This window comes from Paramacrobiotus metropolitanus, unplaced genomic scaffold, assembly GCF_019649055.1.
Source record: "Paramacrobiotus metropolitanus isolate TYO unplaced genomic scaffold, Prichtersi_v1.0 Parri_scaffold0000039, whole genome shotgun sequence".
NCBI lineage: Eukaryota > Metazoa > Tardigrada > Eutardigrada > Parachela > Macrobiotidae > Paramacrobiotus > Paramacrobiotus metropolitanus.
In genome coordinates, this window is record NW_026570259.1 from 1,120,421 (window position 1) to 1,143,751 (window position 23,331).

The following is a 23,331-nucleotide window of genomic DNA, read 5'->3' on the forward strand; positions in this document are numbered from 1 at the left end:
TAACTTATCGAAAGAAGCTAATGCGTTATTAAAAATACGAGCTGCTCGTATAGACGGTTGCGCTTCTTAAATGCGCAGGAGTACAACGGCAGAGCAAAGGTTGCCATGGTAGCATTTAAAATCAATCAATTGATTTTTCAGTACGCAGTAATTGCAGTAGTATTGTTCCATTGAACTAAGTCCTTTTTATGCTAACTTGATAGAATGCTAAGTAAAATTTCGGCACTTTGCTGAGTTCTTGAATTACCAATGCATGGAAAATGAATGATATCAATCGAGGGAGATTACCGTCGTACACCGAAGCTGGACAGGCTGGTAGTGTACCTGGAGCACCGGGTGATGCATTGCGAGATGGTTACGCTGCAGTTTTGACAGCAGACGAACGATCAAATGACCCTTGGATTGAGGGCGAAATCTACAATCCTTTGTTAGCTGACGCTGTTGAACCGCTGGACGATGGAAGCAAACGTCTGGTAAAGAGCGCATAATAAGAGATTAAATAAAATAATAACAGTATTATCAATGGATAAATGTCTTTAGGAATAGAGCCTGCAGTTTTCAGATTCGTAGGTAATTACGTACTTACTTAAAAAAAATTAACGCTTGCAGGACCATGAAGTGCTGTTTTTCATGCAAGCTCTCAAAGTGCCTGACCCGCAGACCATGCGTCGCTTTATTGCAGCTTGCATGGAAAAGAATGTAAATGAGAAAGATCTCATCTGGCTGTATCATATGCGCGATTTGTCGCAAACGGGAACGCTCCCCAAAAAAGTGTTTATAGAAATTACAAAGCAACAGCTTAGCGGAAATTCTCAACTGACACGCCACGAGGACTATGACTTATTGGCCACTTCTTATCGAGCATTTGGCAGCGACTATGTGCGTTACGTTCAGATATGCAACCATCTGCATGCATGGAGGATCAAGTTCAGCAATTACAAAGAATTCCCGCAAAAGCAGCTGTACCCACCGTATAGGTAGCGTACGACAAAATAGCGTTTAATAACGCCCAGTTTTGAATTTTCGCAAACTCTTCGATTCTTTCGCAAACTATATCCCCACTATCACGCCGTTCGTGGACGTGCGTGCTAAATTTTGTAATAATTCTCTTTTATTTGGATAGATATCCTCTGAAGGAAATGTTTCCTCTACAGCGACCCAGTCAGGGTACATGGCAGGTGGATGCACGTCGCCGTGCGTCTCATTGCCTCCCGACGATGACAGCCGACGAGATAAATGATGTACCAAGAATAGTGCAGAATATGGCCAGAGCTTTATCAGATCACCAGTGTTCCCAGATTCTGGAGCACTTCTTATTCCAGCAAGAGCAACTGAAGGTGCGAAATGCCTCTTAGCAAGCGATCAGGTGAACAATCAAAACACTTCAACAACAGAATTTCTTTCTTAACATAAGCTGCGGACTTTGAACCAGCTGAGTACACAAGTAGCGGCTTCGTATTTCGCAGCCTTAATCGTTTGCTTGAAACTGAGATCATGGTTTAAAATCAAATTTACTGTATAAAATTAAATTTACTGTACTCTTCTTTGACGCGAATACGGGACGATTTGCATAAAACGATCAAGTGGACTGCAGACCGTGGTATAACATGCAATAAAAATAACGATTTTCTTACGATAAAACTCGAAGTGGCACGTGTACTACAGTAGAAGTGGCACGTCCTCGTGTGGGCACATGTAAGTTACAAATCTGTTTCAAAAAACAAAAGCGCTCGCTTACTCTCGCAGGCTGGAATAAACCACCATTAAATTTTTCTCGCAAATTGTACTTTTGCTTCAGATTTGTAAAATATAAGCTGAAATGTTGACTGTAGCGCAACCAATTTTGCCAAATTGACAGGAGGACAAAAGTATTGAATGTGGATTGATGCCTCATGACTACGCAAAAAGCATTATCCGGGAGCACATTCCGTATTCGACTGATGACAAGGAGCTGGAATTATTATGTCTTTATTACGAGCACCCGTTCATTTTGCATTTTTTTCGCTACAAGGATTTTCTAAGGGACCTGACATACGGTAAACTAATCGTAAAAGTGTTTTGGTAAACTTAACCACGTTCTAACCACGCCACCTTTGACAATCCACAGAAATGGGCGAAATCAACGAACAGTTTAAAGAACGTCCGGAACATACTCGCTTGCAGATAATTCTGAGCCGAATCAAACGTTACCTGCATGAACATGGCATCAATTTAATCGAACCACTGAAAGATTTTGATAGGTTTGGGGAAGGTCGACTTAACAAATCGCAAATGCAAAGGGCGCTCCACATTCTGAAGATTGGTTTTGGCCAGCGGTGTCATATTAGCAATGACGACATGGAATTTCTTCTGAATGCATTCAGCAGTGATGGGATAAATGTTGACTACAGAAGTATGGTTGCGGACATGATGCAAGGTTAGTAAACAAATGACTTGTAAAAATCCAGGTGAAGTAATTTTGACCTGGAATATACAAAATTTTATTTGTGGTGTAAAACATTATGTTAGGGTGCGAGACCAGACGCAGCATTCACGTTCGATCTGATCGTTATTTAAACGGTATCGTCATTTCCAGTTTTTGTGGAGCAATTTCAACCCGGAAAGCGGCTGAGTATGGTGATGGAGAGTTTCGAGCAAGATTTGTCTCTTGGTCCATTTTATCCACCACGCACACCTCTGCTGACGAAAGAGCAAATCCTTACCAAACCATCCAACAATCAGCAGTTTTTAGGCCTCGTTCTGAATCGGTTGAAGATGCTCATTGCGCAGCGCCGAATAAATCTGGAATCGGTATTCCGGTCCTTTGATCCGTAAGTATGTGAACCATTATTGTGTATTAAAGTGCAAACATCGCTCGCAGACGTGTACGCCCGCAGAAGCTCCATGGCTTGGTTGTTTTTACAGACACCACATCAGACATATCCAAAGTCCCCAAGTCAGGTTCCCAGAATTCTCCAACTTTGTGGTCTCCCGGTTTCGCCGCACGAAAGCGATGTCATAACGGAACGGTAATCTTTCAAAGCCGTAAATTTAGTAATATAATAGACTAGTTTCGTGCATCGGCATTGCTGGTTCCCTGTCTGTACTTGTAGCTTTTGTGACGAGAAAGGGTTTCGATATATGGACTTCCTGGAAGCTATTGATACACAATCGTACGGGCACTGGCTCCCCAGCTACCCTTTATCGCTTGCCACAATGGAAAAGTGGAAAGCCCATCGTGCGTGGTATTCGGAAGTTCTTCCACAAGATCCATACCAGGAATATCAAGGCCCAGATGAAATCGTGGAGAAATGCCGAAGAATTGTAAAGACTAACCGACTGCGAGTACGCGATTTTTTTACTGATCAGGATTTTCATCATCGTGGAACCGTCAGTCGAAAGCAGTTTCGGAGAGCGACTACCGCCATGCACTTAGGACTATCTCCCATAGAGAACCTGCTGTTAGAAGACCGGTACTCATTAACAAAAAAAAATTGCTTACCTGCTGCAGCATAATACTGCAATTTACGCAGATGCAGATATAACAAGTTATGCAGATTTAACACGTTCCTTACGGAAAGTAATAAGGCTATAAAACTTGTCGCTGAAGTCTTTCTTAGTTCATCGGGGCGTACTAAAGTGCACTTTGAAGTATTCATGTCTTCCTGTGCAGATTGCAGCTTTCAAAGCCTACTAGTTGCAGTAAACACGGCTGCTGTATTAGTATTCAGTCGCTTACCTGCGAAATAATATTCATACTTGTGAAAATATCTGACGTTGTACCTTCTGACAATTGAATTCACGCAGATACGCTTATGCTCCGGATGTGTCTCATATCGATTTTATAAAATTCGTTGCGGATATGGATGTCGTATTTGTCTCGAAAGGAGCGCACGACGCTCCTGCGCTAACACCAGTGCCGTATGTTCTAAGTGCTTCCCATGACCGGGGCCCGATTGAGGAGGGAAACATAAAACTGGCTCAAGAAGCGTTCAGAAAGATTGCCGAAAAGGTAAGTATATTCGAAATTAACCCCTTTTCCGGTGGGTACACCTAAAACTGTCTGCAGGTGTTAGAGCTGCGCATCCACATTCTTCCGTATTTTCAAGACTTCGATAAATGGCGACATGGGGGAATAACTCCGGGAAGATTCCGCAGAATTTTTAGCGACCTTGGATTAGACATTCTAACCGAATTTGAATGGGTAATAAGAGGCTGAACAGCTGATTTTAGACTACAGCAGTGACTAGCTGTGCTACATTCTCCGGATTTGTGGATGTTTTGCAGAGAGCCTTATTCAAATACTTCACAAGGAAATCTAAAGGATTCTTTGACTACGAGGCCTTTTTGTCTGCCATCTCAGACGTAAAAACGAACCGCAGCACCACAGCAGCTATCGATCCGCGTTGTGTTCCGCTTGCTGCAGCTGAGAAATGAGACACTCTGTCGGTGCAATTTATCTCATGTTTTTCGCCATGGGCGACTGCAAAACTTGGAAATTTGTAGCATGCGTAGAATGCGCCACCTTTGTACGTTGTTTCAGATAAAACTGTGCCTTTGGGGTCGCTGTCAAGTTAACCGAACGGCATTGCTTGCGAGATTAGAAGTGACTAAATCACAAGCTCCCTCTGAGGCTCCAGATCGACACAAATGTTGTGGTGTAATACTGAAATGTTGTGGTGTAATACTGGTGTGTTTGACACACTGAAAATCGCTTCCGGAAGTGGTTTGCAGCAGGCCGAGAGTACTAAGCGATTCATGAAACATGTTTCGCTATTTCCCGAAAATTACTTCAGGTTTCAGTGTTTCGTGCTTTATTGTTTCACAATACATGTTTATCATTGTTCGTGGGTTCCGAGCTTTACAACTTTAAGTTTCTTAGGTTACTTTTCTTAGGTTTCTTAGATTTTCTTAGGTTTTTTTTTGGTTTTCGAGGTATTTCTTAGCCTTCGCTCCCGCGACGGTAGGCTTCGTTTGTTCTCCTAATTTTTCTTGGATGTTTTATGGTGGTGCGCATAACCCATTGTTGCGAGCTTCTGATGGAGGCTTCAGTCAGTTTCCGCGATAAATTGGCAATATTTAATGATAAAAATGGTTTCCTTTGTTCTGTTTAATTTTTAAGTTTTCCAGGACTGGATGTTAATCCAAGGTCAGTTGCTAACGCATTTTTTAATTTAAGTTATTGGCATATCCGTTTTCTTGCACAAATCAAACGAAAATGGCCAAATGCACTCTGGCTGAAGTGATCAGTAACCGAAAAGCTATTGCCGAAATGAAAGCGGCGAGTACCGAAAGGTCGTGAAGTTGGTAGATGTTGAAGATAGGTTAGTCTGGTTCGTGCTATACAAGTAGAATGTTTAGCGAGTCCCTGGAGCCATCAAGTTGATACATGGTTGTTTGCGTAAGCCTTTATTCCATATATTGCTTAGTCGTAGAATATGTTAGACCAGTGAAAATAAAAGTCTTATATAGCAAAATGTATACAGGAGATGACAACGTTTGTAAGAGATTACGCTTCTACCGTTCGTAGGCTTTTCGCATTTCGGATAATTGTAAAATGTTACGTAAGTAAGGTAAACACGGATCTGCTATGGGGGTCTCGGAGAAGCGTCTACGCTGTACAGAGAAACGACAACGGAAACAACATCTCCTCGAGAAATAACCTTTATTTCGATAGAAATCAAAGGGCAATCACAAAATCTAGCAAGAAAAAGAGCATGAAATCAGAATATGCTAGGAATCGATGTTGACGGTTCCGTAGCTGGCACTCGAATGGCAAAACATGCTTTAGCATGTGCGCAGAATGGCGAATGGTGAGCCGATCCAGTGATGGTGAGGCGAACACGCCAATATCCTGTGCACTACGCACAACACTCTGACATGCCACGGGACGGGACGCCGAAGCCCCTTGAGGCTCAAAACAGGAATGAGAAATGAAAAAACGCATCTTATATGCAACATAATGAGGAACTCTTATTAAAAAAAATGTGCCAATTATTTCATCACAGTTAGTGAGAACAAGACGCGGCAAAATGCGGCGTAAATTTAATCAAAACGAGTTTATACTCGTAACAGAATCCGTTAAATTCCCATTCCGATTAGTTCCAAAATCGCGCACGTTAATCCGTGTTAATTTTGCAGGTTCCATTCCGGAGTTTTTCCTCCAATTATACGCTTTGTAGCGTCGATCCACGACATATGTGCAACATAGTGCATCTACGGCGATTTTATTTATCCGTTTTCCTGCAATTAATGCACTACGGCAGTTCTTTAACCAAGTATTATGCACTGATTTGTGCGTCTACGGCGATTCATTTGTAAGGATTGAAATAAATTCAATCTGGTGCACTCGTTGGGCGTTACGGCCATTTCGTTTTGCACTCGTTGTACTGTACGGCGATTTAATAACGTTAATTTTGCGATTCATTGCGCACTACGGCGATTAATATGAAGTTGTGTACTCATAGTACAATACGGCGATTTCAATAAAATTAAGTCTGCAATTCGTTGTGCATTACGGCGATTTAATTTTAGCAGTACTTAGTACAATACGGCAATTGGTGCATTTAATGCTTTTACGGCGGTTTTACCTGCAATTCTCCATTTAATGCGTTAAGAGCGTCGCTCAATACGGCAGACGTAGCCTTAACTTCGGTGCTATCCTCCAGCAAGTCCACTTCATCGTTTCCACCCGGGTAGTAAAGTGGATCGGTGTCGTTATCGGGAATATGCACCGCGAAGATCAAATGATCCACTTCGGTGAAGGTTTCACTCTGTCCCATCGCTTCCAGCTCCATTTGCCGGTCTCGAAGGGCTTGTCTCGTCGGATAGAGGAAGTTGTTCCTAATTGACGGTTCCGATCCCGTCATCTCATCGTCCGCCTCTGCGGCGGGTTGCTGCTCCAATATCGGCAGAGTTTCCGCGATCGTCAGTGCTTCCACTGACGCCACAACTTCTGTTTGCGGAATTCCGCTAGACGGCGCAGTGATCACTGCAGATTGAGTATTCGCAGTTGGCGCTGCGGTTGCAGTGTTAGCTGCGATTACGGTTGCAGCATTAGCTGTATCCGGCGTTTCCTCAGGTTCTGTTGTGTCCATTAACACTACTGTTTTCTTCGGTTCTGGTTGTACTGTTTGACTCGCTATTGGAGTATCGGGTGAATTCGGAGCGACTTTGCGCTTCCCCTGACGCTCCGCAAATCTTTTGACGAGATCATAGATCCCATCATAATGTCCATTATGGATAGCTTCGGTTTTAAGTCCATCGACTTGCATTACGTGCAAAGATCGTTAAGGACCTTCGCCTGTTGTTCCTCACTAAGAGGCTCTCCCATACGATTAACGTAACTTTTTAATCGGCGGTTCTGCTCAGCCTGACGATATGTCCGGGCGTAATGGTGAGCGTGGCAGTTGCCCATTAACGCGGAGAGGATAACCAGAATATACTTTTTTAATCCCCATCCGATAGGGATGGTGTCCCATGTGATTTTCATGGGAGCTATCTTACGCTGCATAGCGCACGCGGCACGGCAGAAAAACCAGAACTTTGCTGGATCCGTGTCCGGTAGAATAAACTGTAGGAGGAATTCCTCCGGATTTTCGGTAAATAGGATTTTAAACTGGGAAATTAATTCCCAATCTACTACGGAGATTTCGATGAGTTTTTCCTTAAGCTGGGAAATATCCAGCGCGCTACGCAGTCCATTACGCCGCGGCGTTTCATATCGCCGCACTTCCATTTGTCGAAACAAATCGATCTGATACATATTAATTGAATTGCGAATACGCAAATCGTACCCAACGATGTGTGTAACAGGTCTAAGGTATCAATGATGGCTTTGCCAATTTCGGTTCTTTGATCTGCATTAACGGTGCCAATTACTGACACGACACGATCAATATATTGATCCAGATCCCGACGAATAACGTCGATATCGCGACGAATACGCTGCGGATGTGTCTGTCGCTCGGGCATCAATAATACAGATGCATCTGGCTTGTACGGTGTAGGTTTCTCGCGCGTTGCGCGAACATTCCAATTTGCTGCCTTCTTCCTCTGAAATTTAACAGCTGCGTTCAGCTTACCGGGCATAATATCGCCTTCTTCAAAAGAATTATCTGGGGTTTTCCCCACATTCGGTAAATTGTAAGTAATTTTATGGCGAGTTTTGCCACTAGCATTGCTAGTGTTGCTAGAATAACTAGCGCCTGAGTTCGGCTCAGATTCAATAACCGGTTCACTCACGGGTACAGGCTGCACTCGCAGCAGCTCCAAAGACGATTGTTGATTCACTGACGGTTTCCTGGTCAGCGGCGGAAGATTCGCTAACAGCGGATTAATTTGCCGCTGTTGTGGTTCTTTCGGGGCTGTTCCGGCTGGCCATGGACACGGAGTTATCGTTTTCGTCTCCGGGTCATACCGGTAGCTTCCGCTGGGAAGGCTCTGCTGTAAGTGAGCAATATGCTCGGGTGGCAAAGTGCCCGGTGGTACTTGCAATGCCATATTCGTATATCGAATAGGCTGTTGTTGCTGCTGAAATCCTGGAAAAGGCAGACTTTGCTGCTGAAACATAACTGGCGGCTGCCACTGGCCATATACTGGCTGTTGAAACGGCGTTTGCTGTCCGCCGACATTCGTCGGATAATTCTGTAAATCAAGAGAATTATCTCTGTTCGATAAGTGTTGATTACCCGCGGTAACTGGGAATATTTCAAAATTCCCACAAGCACTATTCACAGGAATAGTTACCTGATTTGGTGGTGCGGTGATGCGTTGCATCAAATCGGCAGTACTTCGTCCGAAGTTTTCGGGATGAGTTGCGCACGACCATTCATCGGCATGATCGCCAATGAATTTAACGGCGCTTTTATAAATACCATTGTAATACAATGGTGTAGCACAGACGATCGTCCAGTACTCCGGTAGTGTTACAGTGCGGTACGCATCCAGGCTGCGCATAAGCACTTCATCATACAATCGGGAGACGACGGTCTGCGGATTTTCTGACCGGTAATTAGGTCCCAGCGTGCATTCCACGCATTTCCGATAGTTTGTATTAAGTGAACATCGATTGCAGGAGCGCATTGGCGCGTACTGGTACGGCAATTCCTCCATTTCTGCAAATTTAAAATAATTAAATTATGCAGTAATCGCGGCAATTTACTTTATTGCGTATTATACGCATCTACATCTCGGGGATACTGTAAAATTGGATTAATTCTCTTCTTCGCTAACGTGGTCTAACACCACGGATAAAACCATCCCGCGATGCGGGTCATTCAACCCGATAATTCTCGGGTCGCTAATTAAGCGGCTTATCGCTAGAGTTACAGCATCGTCCACTTGGTCAGCTATTGCTGGACATACAGTGGTAATATACTGTATGATTTCGTCAGGCGACGATCCCGAAGGGTCGGCAATTTCTGCAATCGTTTTTACAACGATTTCATCCCACTGGGGACTTTCTCGAATTGCACTCGCTGCAGAAAGGACAGTCCTTTACGACCAAAATAATAGGACGGCGAAGTTTCGCCATTATAACGACGGGTTATTTGTGAAGCTTCGTACATCGCACGAATCATAGACTGCACAGCGTACGGTTGATAAGTGCCGAAATACTCGCTTATCCGCTGTGCTGTGGGATTTTCCCTCTCTGCTCAATTTTATATATGGCTATTGCCAAATCATTACGCGATGGTTGTGCCAACAAAGTTTTTGTTCGTCTAGGGCTATAGGCCTTCGCCCGAATGGAACGCGCTTCGCGGGTGAATATGGTACTTCCTCTACGTGTTGGCCGGTTAATTCGGCTATCCTTTACGATTAGTTTCCACTAGCGCATAGCGCCCACTATTCCCTTCTAATGCTGCGTCTACGATTATTCCTGTGGCGATTGCCTCATTAACAGCGGTAGTGACATCTGAATAGCGCTGTTCGGGATTAACCGAGTCTAACGGCATAGTTAGGTACATATACCTAACAATTTCATCGATGGTTGATCCACGAACATTGTGGATGTCCCTAATGGCTATTGCCACTGCTTCTACCATTTCCTGCATGTTATTAACTCGCATGTCGACATATCGACTTTTACGGCTTGCGGTTATCGCATACTTCATTGTTGGTGACCAATTCTCGTAAACTTCCACCAACGTACCACGCTCTGAGGCTACCTTCACGGCAGATGCGTATTCCTCGGCGTCAATTTGTCGAGGGCCATAATCTGCCTGTATCTCTGTAGCAAATGGACCGGTGCTGCCATCTTATCCTTCTTCCGGACATTATTTATAATGTCCAATGTCAACGTTGTAATATGTGCTATCTGTTCACTGGTCACCGGTTTCGGCGGTTGTGATCGCCCAGTCTTTGCTGGTGATGGTAAACTGACATTCGGTAAGGGTTCCGGAATTTCCGGCGAGTTATTCCGACCATTTGACTCGCTAGAGAACTTAATCAAGTCCTCTTCACTACCTTTCTGTGCCTGATCGCTGCGGGTCTCGTCGATCACGAGACGGGAATGTTCTTCGTCTTCTGATGACGACGGCTGATGTCTCAGCCGCTCCCTTACTTGCACGACTTTTCGTGTGATTTCTCTTTTCCTCCACTAATTTCCGCTTCTTTTCTTCCTCACCTGGTGAGGTTGTGCTTTGCACTCGATGCGGATGTGTCCTGTAGGATACTGTGCTAGTAGCTGGCGACGGAGTACGCGTTCCCGATAATTTCGGGATTATATAACTCTGTTCCTCCTTAATTCTGACCGGGTTCGTACCCCTTTTTTAAGGTCCCAGCCGGTTGTTGGTGTTCGACCGGCGCTTGGACAACTCCCATAGGAGTAGGAAATCTGATTACGGCTGGCTTTAAACCAGTCTCTTTCCAGAACGCCGGGGGGCGGTTGCACTTGCAACTGTGGCCTTATCTGCGTTAAGACTTGTGGTGTATTATACACGTGCTGCGGTATCGTAACTACTCGAAGTTCTTTCCCATTAGGGGCGTCTGTTTTCGTCGGGGCGAACGGACCTTCCATTATGAAGGACTGTCCCCAACGCTGCCTATCTCTGGCCTCTTGTTGCTCGTGGTCAGCGATTAGCTTTGCTAATCGCTCGTCGGCATCTGCCGGTGGTTTCGGTGATCTGCTTCGCTTAGGGTTTGCCTTCAACGCCGTTTCTACTCCTGCTTTTGCAGGCGATTTAATAGGTTTCTTTACAATTGATTCGTACGGCACTTCTTCAATTTCTTTTGAAGCTTCCGCCGCATCACTCTGTGCCTTTGCACGCGCTATCATGGCCTTTGCCACTCTTTCTGCTGGCGGAGTAATATGCAGTTGATCAACTGCAGCTATTTCCTCTGGTTGGGCAGCAGTCGCTGCCAATGAGTGTCTGTATGATGCCAAGTCGCGTTCCCGATTACTACGCAACAATAGCTCGTATTCGGCATACGATGCCACTATTACGGGATCAGTTTGCGTGCTACGTGACATAGTCACTGGGATCACTTCTGGTGCCACATTGGGCAAATTACCGGCATTTTGAACGTTCTGGACACTCGGGGCAGCGAATCGCTGTATCGGGCGGTATGCTTGATTTCCCGCTACGGGTGGGGCGAAGAATCGAGGATTACCTCTGCCAACCGGTCGGTTCGGTCGCTGATCGCGGTCCATTGCGGAAATATCTGCAATGGAAAATTACACAATTTAATTGTGAAATTTTTAATACGGTATTACGGTATTAAAATAACGCTCGTTATTTTTATTTAAACAGTTATTACTGTTTAATGAATCTTGCACTTTGTGCACTTCGGTCCTACCATTATACGGTGGATTTTGACATATCCATTAGCGCTTTTGCGTAACTTAAGCAAAAATCGCCTTTTAGGCACTGTTTTATTAGCGCTATTGCGCTCATTGTCACTTTCCTCATTGTTTACCGTTTCCCATTCCTCCGTATCAATTACAGGGGATTTATTAGCAGCATTGTCTGCGGAGGTACGGACCACATCAGTGGCGGGGAAATTATTAATTGCAGAATTGTCTGCAATTGCTTGTACATCCTGTTTGTCAGGAAGTTCATTAAGATTGTTATTCTCTAATAAATCCCTAATTAATAGGATTTCGTTTTTTCGGTCTTCTTCTGTTGTCCTATAAGGCTTTATGCGTTCGCAGTTGACTATTCGAATTTCTTCTGACTTATCAGAATTTATCCGTTTTAACTCGACAGCATTTGTATACGGGAATCCGATGATTTCCCATGGTTCGATTTCGAACCGACGGCGGAACGATTCCGTCTCTCCCTTTTTCTTTTCTATTTTAAGGATCACCAGATCCCCAATGTTAAAACTATCTTCCGATCGACCCTTGTCGAACCGCTCAGCATTTTTCTCAAATTCGTTGCGAATATGCAACTCTGCTATATCGTGGGCGCGATTTAAATTGTAGCGCAGTTCCTCCATATATTCGCGAATTGTCGCGTGATCTGTCGGCAAATTGGTCTTCGTCTCTGTATCCGCAGGAATAACCTGCTCTCTACCGTACAGCATAAAATACGGCGACATATTCGTCGTCTTGTTTGCTACACGATTTTTTCCAGCAATTACAAATGGCAGGACTTTGTCCCAATTACGCTCCCGGCCGTCACTGGCGTACATCGCGAGTGAATCAGCTATTGTCTGCATTTGTCGTTCGACAAGTCCGCGTCCGATCGGATGATACGCAGCGCCAAAATGGTGCTGTATTCTTAATCTTTTATTTACTGCTTCCAATAAATGATTGTGGAAGTGTGTTCCTCTATCGGTGTTCAATATCTGAGGTGTTCCATACGGCAGGAACACATCATAAATTAAGAAACTAGCGACAGTTTCCGCTTTTGCGTCTGGTATCGGTTTTGCGATTACAAACTTTGTAAGTTCATCTATCGCCACTGCGATATAAGTATTTCCGCGTGTTGTTTTGGGCAATGGCCCTTTTAAATCCACTTGCATTCTAAACCACGGCTCACCGATAGCAATCTGCTGTAGCTTGCCGGGTGGCGCTTTGCGCAGTGTCTTGCGATGCTGGCATGCAAAACAGTGATCTACGTACTTGATAATCTGGGAGACCATATTCTCCCAGAAATATCGCAAGGCTATCGCCTGATAAGTTTTAGCGCGGCCTAGGTGACCGCTAGCCGGTGCATCATGCATCGCGTGCATGATATCCACACGCATGTGCTTTGGCACGACAAATCGACGGTTAATACGACCGTCTTTTTCCGATATTTTATATAGTACACCGTTCCACAATTCATAACCGGAATAACCGGGGCGTTTAAGCAAATGAACGCTTTCTACGCGTCCTTCTAATGCATGGATTATGCGCTCTACATTGGGGTCTTTTTCTTGTTCGATACGATAAAATTTGAAGTTGTCTTCGTCTTCTTCATGTTCGGCTCCATCTCGTATCGTTAATACACGGATCGATGGAGTACTAAACTTTGAATCCTTAAATTCATCCCAGTCATCGTCTGGGTATTCAGTGGCTTCTCCCACCGGGTGTCTACTCAACGCATCAGCGTTGTCACACTGTTTCCCAGGTCTATACAGTATCGTCATTTTATGACTACTAAGCTGGAGTGCCCAGCGTGTCAAACGGCCATTCAATCCCTCTTTGCGGGAAACTGATCGCAACAAATTAGTTAGGGCTTGGTGATCAGTTTGTACTGAAAAGTGTGAGTACTCAATGAAGTGTCGAAATTTCCGACACGCAAAGACTACTGCCATACACTCCAATTCAGTAATTGGATACTTTTTCTCTGCATCAGTGAGCAATTTGCTCGCATAAATAATCGGGTGTCCCTCTTGGTGTAATATAGCACCAATTCCTATTGTCGATGCATCGCATTCAATTACGGTTGGTTTACTGGGATCGAATTTCGCTAATACTGGTGCGTTAATTAATGCCGATTTTAAATCAGCAAATTCACTGTCATGGTCGATCGACCAGTTAGCTTTCACGTCGATTTCTCCTTTTAATAAACCGTATAAACGGCGCGTTCTACCGGCAAAGTCCTTAACGAATTTACGGTAATAATTACATAGTCCGAGGAATGACCTCAGATCTTTTTCTGTCTCCGGCTTTGGATATTTCTCGATAGCTACTATTTTATCAGGATCTGTTTTTATTCCGTCCTTGGACACAATATGTCCCAGGAAATGCAGCTCCGTTTCGCCAATATGGCACTTACTTGGTTTCAGTGTGAAACCTGCTTTTAAAAGACACTCACACATTAAACGTATTTTACGCTTAAGATCTTCAAAGTCTTTAGCGGCTGCGATAATGTCATCTAAGTAGGCAAAAATATTTTCGCAATGGACGTCCGATAATGTCCTATTCATGGCTTCCTGAAACGTTGCAGGGCCATTGCAGACACCAAACGGCATCCTTAGGAACTCATAAAGTCCATCCTGCGTAATAAACGCAGTTTTTTCGATGGAGTCTTCGTGCATTTGTACTTGCCAAAATCCTGCATTGCAGTCAAAGCCACAATAATATTTATTATCTGCGACGGCTTGTAGAAGTTCATCTGGGTTTGGAAGCGGATAGTTGTTTTTCTTCGTAGCATCATTTAGTTTAATATAATTCACGCAAAATCGCGTACCGATGGTTCCATCGGGATTTTTCTTACTGGCCAACACTACGGGAAAACACCAGGGAGAGTTCGATTTTCGAATTATCCCTTTCTCCAGCATTTCATTTACATGCTCTTGAATAATCTCGCGGCCTCGCCACGAGGTTCTATGCGGTTTGCATTTAATAGGTGCAATATCACCGGTATCAATCTGATGTTTAACTATTTGGACATCGCCAAACGGACGAGTTTTCGTCGCAAATAACCCAGGATATCCAAGAAATATTTCTTTAATTTCTTTAATTTCCTGGACGGTTAGTTCTGGATTTATTTTTAATTCATCTACCGCTTTTATCACAGTCTCCTGTTCTTCTGGTGTCATCCCAGCCAACATTGTGGCATTTACCTGAATGTTTACGTCAGGAATATCCTCGTACGGTTCTAAGTAGCCAATAAATTGGCCTTTTTTAATTGACTGCCGCTGATGTTGAAAATTAACGAATACCATATCAAATTTATTATTCAGTGGTTTAACCACTCGTTCCATCGGCCGTATACGCCGCTCCATATACAGGTGCGGACTTGGAAGAAATAAAAATTTGTCAGTATCGAACTGCTCGTCTGCATCGAAATGGACATTCACTGTCGCCCAATTAGTACCCGGATTAATTAATAGTTTATCGCCGGCGAAGACTTTGATAGGCTTAGCGCGTGTACCGCGGTAAGAAGGGTTAATGCTCGGAGACTCGGAAAATTCCCAAGTCGGAGATTCATTAGTGATCACGGCAGAATCAGTGGGCCCTACCAATTCTGCATTTACGATAATTAGATTATTAGAATCCGGTACTACTTCGATGCTAGTTTGATTAATTAATTTATTATTATTAGTTTCATTAGTAGCGGCAGTATCGAGGGTATTCCTCACTACGATAGGCGGATCATCTTTCATAAATTCGACAACGCGCGCCATCGGCGCAAAACTTACTGATCGGTTATGAGCAGCCAGTGTTTTTACTATTGTTTCGTTAGCATAATTATCAAGTGGCTTACACTCGGCCAATTGATATGGTAATACCGGCAATTGGCGCCGTGTTAATTGCGCTAATACGCGCAATGGTGTACGCAATACGTACGGCAACGGTATTTTTAGGTACCTGTATATCTCATTTAATTGTCGCTGCTTTTCTTCTAAAGCAGAATATTCCGCTTTATATTGCTTCGCTAAATTGCGGACGATCTCCTCTGCTTTTGCAGAATCAATCCCTGGTACAGGGGTATCTTCATCCATGAAAAGGTACATAACGTTTGTACCATTTTCTTTTGCTTTTATTAATTCTTGAATTTCTTTCACTAAAATCCTATATTCGCCCCATAGGCGTCGGAACGTTGATTTTGTTGCCAAGCGAATTTTCGTTGGTCTTTTTAACACCGATTTAATTTTGGCTTTTGCCACGGGTATCGGGAAGACTTTGCTCCCGTCTGGTACGGTTTCTTCTTGTACGGCTTCTTGTGCCGATATTACTAGTTCACCGGTAGTTTCTCCCGTTGCCACGGGTATCGGGAAGACTTCTTCCTCAGCTACTTCCAATTTCCTTTGCAGATCTTTAATCAATACCTGATTTGCCGAAATAGTTTCGGTTGCCTGTTTTAATTCCACGATACTGGAACCTGTTACCGGCTTAGCCGCTGAACTTAACAATTCATTCAAGTTAGCTGTATACGATTGCGATTTACGCAAGGTAGTCGGTATAACTGTCACAGGTTCTTCCTCCTCTTCCGTCGTTGCGGATTTATTCAGTTCGCTTTCACTCACTTGAGAAAACGACCCTGTTGTGGCCGTTGATTCGGTAGTGCTCTCAGATCGCTCTGGCGCAGGTGCCTGTACTTCTTCCCGATTATCGGGATTAACCTGTCGACTTTTCTCGGGAGTTAGCGGCCGGAAAAACAACTGTTCCGGTGGCTGCATTAATGGTGTATCAAGGAGATTATCTCCCTGATCCATTACGGTAGCTTTTCTCGGTTTACGAGGTTTATCCTCGAGGACTTTGTGGGTGATTTCCACACCTGCCCCCTTCAGCTGGTTTGCCTTACTACGAGTAACTTTATCCGGCTGTGGAGCTCCGCTTGTACCAGCCTTTGCTGGATCGTCAGTTATCCCTTTCAGTACTTTACTGGCTGACTTTAGGACGTCTTCTACGCCCTGTTTCAACCTGTCAATGGCTGGTTGCTTTCTGGTCGGAGAACGATGTATCGGCATTATGCCATCTACTACGGTGTTGTCTAGTTCGAAAAATGTTAGACGATAATAATTTTCGTCGAAATCTAAACTTATTTTTACCCGTTACGTTACAGGACTGCTTTGCAGTTTCCGATTTTGTACAGTTAGAAGGTTGGCCTGGGCGGCTGTAAATAGCCTGCCCCACGCAATTCTATTGGGCTGCTCTGCAGCTACACACAAAAGACCGGCTATCGCTGATAGGAATCAGCTAGTTCTTTGACATGACTTTCAGACAGAATCGGGGAAATCCGCTCCACTGAGCCATCGCTCCGTTACAAATAACCTTTGCAAATAGTAATTTGTGTGCTCCGTTAATAATCAAATCAAACAATATTCTCGAAATAGAACGATCGTTCTCCTACAGAAGGATGTCATCCAAATACACCACAACGATATCTGTTACAATAATCCGTACAACTCTGCCATCTATTACGATAGCCAAAACTTTCTTCATTTTAGACTGTACAATATGCAGTTTAGTCGAGAGCGATCGTTCTCTTCCTTCCCCGTTTTCATAAAACGTTAGTTTCTATAAGACACTATTTTCTGGACAGAAATAATCCGTCCTTTAAGGAATTTATCCTAGTAAATTCAAAATTATAGGCTTAATGCCTACCACTTTGATACGTTGTCCGCGGTTCTTCTCCTTGCTGGCGGCCGCGTGCCTTCCGAACCAGCGACGCTCCGTGCTTCAGTTCTGTGGGAGGTTTTCCTACTTCTGCTGTTCGTTGCTGGCTGTCACTGGTAGACCGAGGTCTCCGTCCGAAGAGAGGAAACTTCCGGGTCGCGGCGTGTTTGAGTGAACGCCGTTATCGAGTGCAAAAGACTAAGGGAATGACGAGGATCTTAAGGCATCTCCACCATCTCGGAGAAGCGTCTACGCTGTACAGAGAAACGACAACGGAAACAACATCTCCTCGAGAAATAACCTTTATTTCGATAGAAATCAAAGGGCAATCACAAAATCTAGCAAGAAAAAGAGCATGAAATCAGAATATGCTAGGAATCGATGTTGACGGTTCCGTAGCTGGCACTCGAATGGCAAAACATGCTTTAGCATGTGCGCAGAATGGCGAATGGTGAGCCGATCCAGTGATGGTGAGGCGAACACGCCAATATCCTGTGCACTACGCACAACACTCTGACAGGGGCGTATTATTCGTACTAACGCAACATTATCGTAACGCCCGCTTTTTCAAGCCTTTGGTCATTGAAGGCCACACAGGCGGTACCAGACTTTTTAGCTTTTTGTAACCGAAGACCAACCGAAGACCATTTTAACCTTTCGTAACCAAAGGTCACGCGTGCGTTATTTACACTTGTAGCCTTCGTCCCTTAAGAACCCGTAACGTTTTGAATAATTACACAAACGAGATCTAATTTTGTCAAAATGCAGTTCAGCTTGTCAAACTGAGGAGCTTTTTCGCTGTCGACTTTTTAGTTCATAAAGCTCAACAATTGGTTTGCGTTGGAGCGCCACGCGTTCTGCTTGTAGTTATTATGCCTTTTCAGCATAGTGTGTCGGTTTTAGTGGGTTCATGAAGGACCAGATGCGATAAAACTTTGTAGAAATAGCTCCAAGTTAAATTAATGAAGTCAATGCTAACAACAGACAAATCCACGTGGATTTATGGGGATCTTTGAGTGATACGATCGACTGGGTGGAAGAGGAAACCGTGTTTCCAACTCGCAAGCCTGGTACAGCGACAGCAGGAGCATAATCCTCGTTAACTAAAGTGGACCAGGCACAATTCTGGGTTTTTCCGGAGTTTGCAGGATATCTCAAGCATATGTGACCGTCCTGATGGAAAAATAACTGGCGTCCTATAAAAATAGTAAAAGAGGTACGGTGTATTTTAGGACCATGTCAAAAGGGTAGTCCATATTTAATTTGATACGAAATTTTCGTAGTTTTCGTTCGACGCTGTCTGTTTTTTCGACAACATTTCATAAAACATTCCTAAATGTTTTGGCCACCACTTGAGTGACAGGTACATGGTTTTTCAAAGCTTCTTCGCATAACAATTTGACCGCATTTTTACTGGTCATTTGTAGATAACCATTTACGAGGGAGATACCCGAACACGTCCGCGTCAGATCAGCATACACTTGGTACCATTAGAATCCTTAGAATTTCAGCTATTTTCTTTGATAATCAAAATACCCCCAAGTAAAGAACTCGAGTTTAGGGATCCCTGAGAAGCCAGCACAGATATGATGGCTGATTTCCATCGAAACGTCAGCAGACGCCATACAGAGCTATACGGCGCGCCTGTACGGATGCGAGATTGCGCAACCGTCTTTCAGCGAGAAGTTAAATAGCGCTTTATCGATAGCTATCGCAGTTTTTTAACTCATTAAGCGCAGCAGCATCGACTAGCTGCATAGAGATCAATGCAACCGCGGATGCTGTGCGCGCGATAGGGCAAAATAGGTGAGACAGCCGTCAACAAAACCAATACAGAATCAACAGATTGCAGTCAGACTGTGCGTAACGCATGGCGTATCTAGGCTGGACAATGCGTATGGCGCCTGCTGACGTTTCGATGGAAGTCAGCCATCATATCTGTGCTGGCTTCTCAGAGATCCCTAAACTCGAGTTCTTTATTTGGGGGTGTTTTGATTCTCGAAGAAAATAGCTGAAATTCTAAGGATTCTGATGGTACCGAGTGTATGCTGATCTGACGCGGACGTGTTCGGGTATCTCCCTCGTTAAAATGTTTAAAAGCCGCCACCGGTAGATCCGTGCTAGCCTAAAGCGGTGCACTTGACTTGAACGATGTAAAAGATCCGGGTTGCATCTAAAGTATATAATACTATGTATCTCGAAGAATAATGAGAACTAACCAGGGCACATAGGGGTCCTCCAAATTCAGAAAAATTTCATTTTTTGTAAAAAGGTAGTATATTATTGTAGTATGCTAAAATAATATTTTCATCAGCCATCGTCAAGGGGGATGGCCAGATAACAATTAAAAGTTTACATGCCATCAGATACCGTGTAATGCAGTGCAGTATAAGTTATTAGTAAATCGCAATTATTAGTATGTCAACTTTTTACTGCATCACCGTGGACTTTTACAGCTTTTGAGTAGTGATGTGAAAGAGGGCCACTTGCGGCGGCTCGTGCCATTGTTACCTGAGTAAACATTTTCTAAAATTTTATATCGAATAGTGTTTGAACAAAACCCTTTTTTCTACTTATAAGCAAATACGTGCTGTACTTGATAACTAGTTTTCGAAAATGTGCATTTAGGCAGCAATGGCACGAGCAGCCGCAAGTGGGCTTCTTTCACATCACTACTCGACAGCTGCTAAAGTCCACGGTGCTGCAGCAAAACGTAACCATAAAAATTACGAAGAACTTGCACAGTACTGCACTGCATTACACAGTATCTAGTATGTGATAATCTGCTAACTTTTAATTGTTGTCTGGCCACGCCCCCTTGACGATGGCAGATGAAAATATTTTTTCAAGCATATTACAATAGTACACCACCTTTCTGCAAAAAATGAAAATTTTCTGAATTTGGAGGATGCCTGGGTGCCCTGGTCAGTTGAGAAAAATTTCATAAACTGACTTTTTAATTTTTCATACTAATTCGTTCGTGTTTTGTTTTGTTGGGTTATAACTGATTTGGCGACCGAATACTGTACAGCATAAGCCAATAAATTCAAAAAATCCGTGAACTTTTTAAATATTGTTCAAAAGAGAAGTAAAGAAGGCTTGTGCGTACCAACTGAAGTTACACAGCCCTGCCGGCCGAAGTTGGGATCAGCTGCGCAAAATAAGCTTCAAAATATTTTTAAAAATGCAAGGCGGCTTGGCTTATACAAGCTTTTCTAGTGGAAATTTTTGTTACGGATTCAGTGAGAACAACATTTGAATCCTACGATACTCCAGCAAGGGGCAGAAAGGGTGGTTAAAAAGGTAGGGTAGTGCCCGATTTTTAACAGGCTTATACGTGTAAGATATTTTTGAATTAGCATGATAAATTTCCGGTAAGTACTGTAGTTCAGATTTCGGTGGAAAATTACGCTAGTAAAAAATCAGGAGCTATGATGAAAAATTAAGCTGAATATCTAAAACTTTGCTGATAAAAGCAGAAGAATTAGATGAGCGTCCCAATTTGGCCCAACAGAGCCACAAGGACTTACCGTTAAAAGCAAAAATGGAAAATAAAACATTTAATTAATTACCATTAAAATATTATTGCTGATGCTATTAAAAAATGAATTATTGGCCATTTTTGAACATTTCGACTTTGAAAACACCAGTGTACAATTGTGTACGTACCATCTGTGTTTACCCAACCGTTTCCTTGCTTTTCGCCGGCGACTCCACCTGCCCAGACTGCGGTTCCTCTCATGTACAGTACCGCGGCTCCATCTCTTTGCATGATAAGCTTTGGTGTACAAGAATATCCAAGAATTACTCTGTTGCTCCATATAACTTTATAAGTCGCGGTGTCGTATAGTATTAGGTTTCCGGAATTCTGTAGATGCAAGCAAAATTTTCCACTTTCGGAGCAGAATTTTTCATCCACGTTTAGAAAGTCATCCGGCTTCATAGTTCCCACTGCAAAAACGATTGAAATAACAAAGTACTGTCAATCACCATACATTCCGCTATTATGCAGACCAGCTAACACATTTGGTAATGCCGGTATTATAAAGACCATTATTACAACGTGGGATTAGCACGAGGAGCTTGAGTATTCTGTAAAAGCCTGGCACCGGTGTTACAATGTGTGGACGTTTCTACTCAAACGAATTTCTAAGATTCTTTGTAGCACAACAGAAGCTTAAATTTGAACTGGTGTGCCGCGCTTGCACCTTATGTTAATCTGACGGCTCTTGCCTGATAAAGTTTAAAAAGACATAAAACTTGTATAGGCATCAGGCATTTACAGTTTAGTCGGTCAAAAAGCCCCTAAAACCGCGCTTAAGGAAGCACGAGAGTGCGGTTCTAAAACTTAAGACCTTACAATGACCACTTCTGTACCAGACGCAAGCCACTTCGCAAGGTGGCGTATCGTAACTTACGAAATCTGTTTCGGACATGAAACCTAGTACCTACCCTGAAGTGCTTCGAATGTTTTTACTATCCCGGCCATCTAATACACTCGTATGTCTCACCGACCACCGCCAAGCCGCCGAGGTAGAGTACTGTACTGACACCCTGCACTCGGAGAAAGTTTTAGCTGTGCAGCCACGCGTACGTTGTACGACTGCGTTCACTGCTCACATACACGGCTTGCATCTGCATGCAGACTGCTGGCTATCGGCTGAACGCAATCGGCTTTAAATCCACCTGTCTACAGTACCGTGCTGCTCATACTGTACAAAATTTCTCCAAGTGCAGGGTGTCAGTACAGTACGTACCCCTGTACAGTATAGGGGTGAATGAGCAAGCTGCGAGACTGACTCGCGGTTGAGACTGCCGCAACAAAACGGGAATAACTCACTGCTGCGTGAAGACTGTGTGACACCATCTTACGTACATTCTCACTGCCATGTAGTACGTACTCGTACATGCTCGCATGCTTTACGGCGCACCGTGAAGCATACGAGTGCATTAGATGGCCGAGATAGGGAGTAGCCTATTTCGAAGTGAAGTACGGATACGGAGTAGCATATTTCGAAGTGAAGTACCGGATAGCTGACCACTCAACTCAAACGCAAAGTACTGTATATCCGTATTGTTCACAGACCTGGCCACTCTGTGATGCTTCGTTTCGGCGCGCACTTCATTACACTAAGCTTCACAGCATCCAGTCCAGTTTGCACAACGGTAATGCTTGAGCGCAAGGCTGCCAAATCCAAGTTTAGAAGGCTGAAGTTGCTGATCAGGTCATTTTTCATATTTCGTAATTCGTTTGCCAGTTCCGCAAGCGGGTTAGACGAATTACTTCCATATCCAGGGCTTGCCGAAACGGTATTGGACACATTCTGTCTAGCTGATTCTACTGCTACCAGAGGAGCGTCAATTTCCTTGGATGCAGCACTGGGCGTTGCTTGCACACTGGAGGCTAGCCATAAAAATAAGTCTGTAATTTTCCCCACGCCCATGTCAATTATTCTCACGACTGTTGCAGTTTCAGGCTAAGATGACTGACTTTTAACATGCTTTAATGGTTATTGCAAAATACTAGTTTAGGTGAGAAAGTTAATAGAACTTCGAGCGTGCCTCAGTGACTTACTGATTGTAGCATGTTGGGAATACAGCGTTGAAATAACAATAACTGCAGCTATCCAGTTTGTCATCTTGAGGAGGCAAAATAATATGAAAGTTATTTTAATACCACAATTTACTGCTATACGTGGGAAATATGTCGCACAGGAATGAAAACTCAACTTCTGAAAACCGACCGTACTACAAGATTTAGATTACCGATGCAGGAAATAATAAAACACTTTAATTTGGTACCTTCTTACAGAACGTCCTGTTTGGCTTGCAGCATGGTGCTTAATTGTTAC

At 43.7% G+C, this 23,331-nt stretch overlaps 2 protein-coding genes across 7 annotated transcripts; one reads left to right on the top strand and one right to left on the bottom strand.

Annotated features, from left to right (window-relative positions):
• The first annotated feature begins 153 nt into the window (after window positions 1-153).
• Window positions 154-4,619, top strand: LOC129590169 (uncharacterized). Its single transcript, XM_055485229.1, is given in 12 exon segments — window positions 154-473; window positions 610-977; window positions 1,124-1,337; window positions 1,859-2,036; window positions 2,108-2,416; window positions 2,576-2,810; window positions 2,905-2,938; window positions 2,941-3,008; window positions 3,093-3,452; window positions 3,787-3,991; window positions 4,049-4,183; window positions 4,267-4,619. Coding segments are annotated over 12 exon segments (2,469 nt in total). The 5' UTR covers window positions 154-260; the 3' UTR covers window positions 4,417-4,619.
• Window positions 4,620-5,630: 1,011 nt separating this feature from the next.
• LOC129590107 (uncharacterized) lies at window positions 5,631-23,307 on the bottom strand. 6 transcript variants are annotated; one of them, XR_008690697.1, is made up of 8 exons: window positions 23,055-23,304; window positions 22,566-22,883; window positions 21,149-21,430; window positions 17,468-18,675; window positions 11,494-11,643; window positions 8,728-9,095; window positions 6,570-8,625; window positions 5,631-6,222 (listed from the first exon to the last, which is right to left on the bottom strand). XR_008690697.1 is itself a non-coding variant. In XM_055485122.1 (8 exons), exons 5-8 carry the CDS (start codon window positions 11,630-11,632, stop codon window positions 7,621-7,623), a joined length of 1,323 nt encoding a protein of 440 aa, XP_055341097.1. In that variant the 5' UTR covers window positions 11,633-11,643; window positions 17,468-18,675; window positions 21,149-21,430; window positions 22,566-22,883; window positions 23,055-23,303; the 3' UTR covers window positions 5,631-7,620. The 6 variants fall into 6 exon arrangements, 4 of the variants coding, with proteins under 4 accessions (XP_055341097.1, XP_055341095.1, XP_055341096.1 ...); XR_008690698.1 differs by having other exon boundaries at window positions 5,631-6,236; XM_055485122.1 differs by having other exon boundaries at window positions 5,631-8,034; window positions 8,224-8,625; window positions 23,055-23,303.
• Window positions 23,308-23,331: the final 24 nt, after the last annotated feature.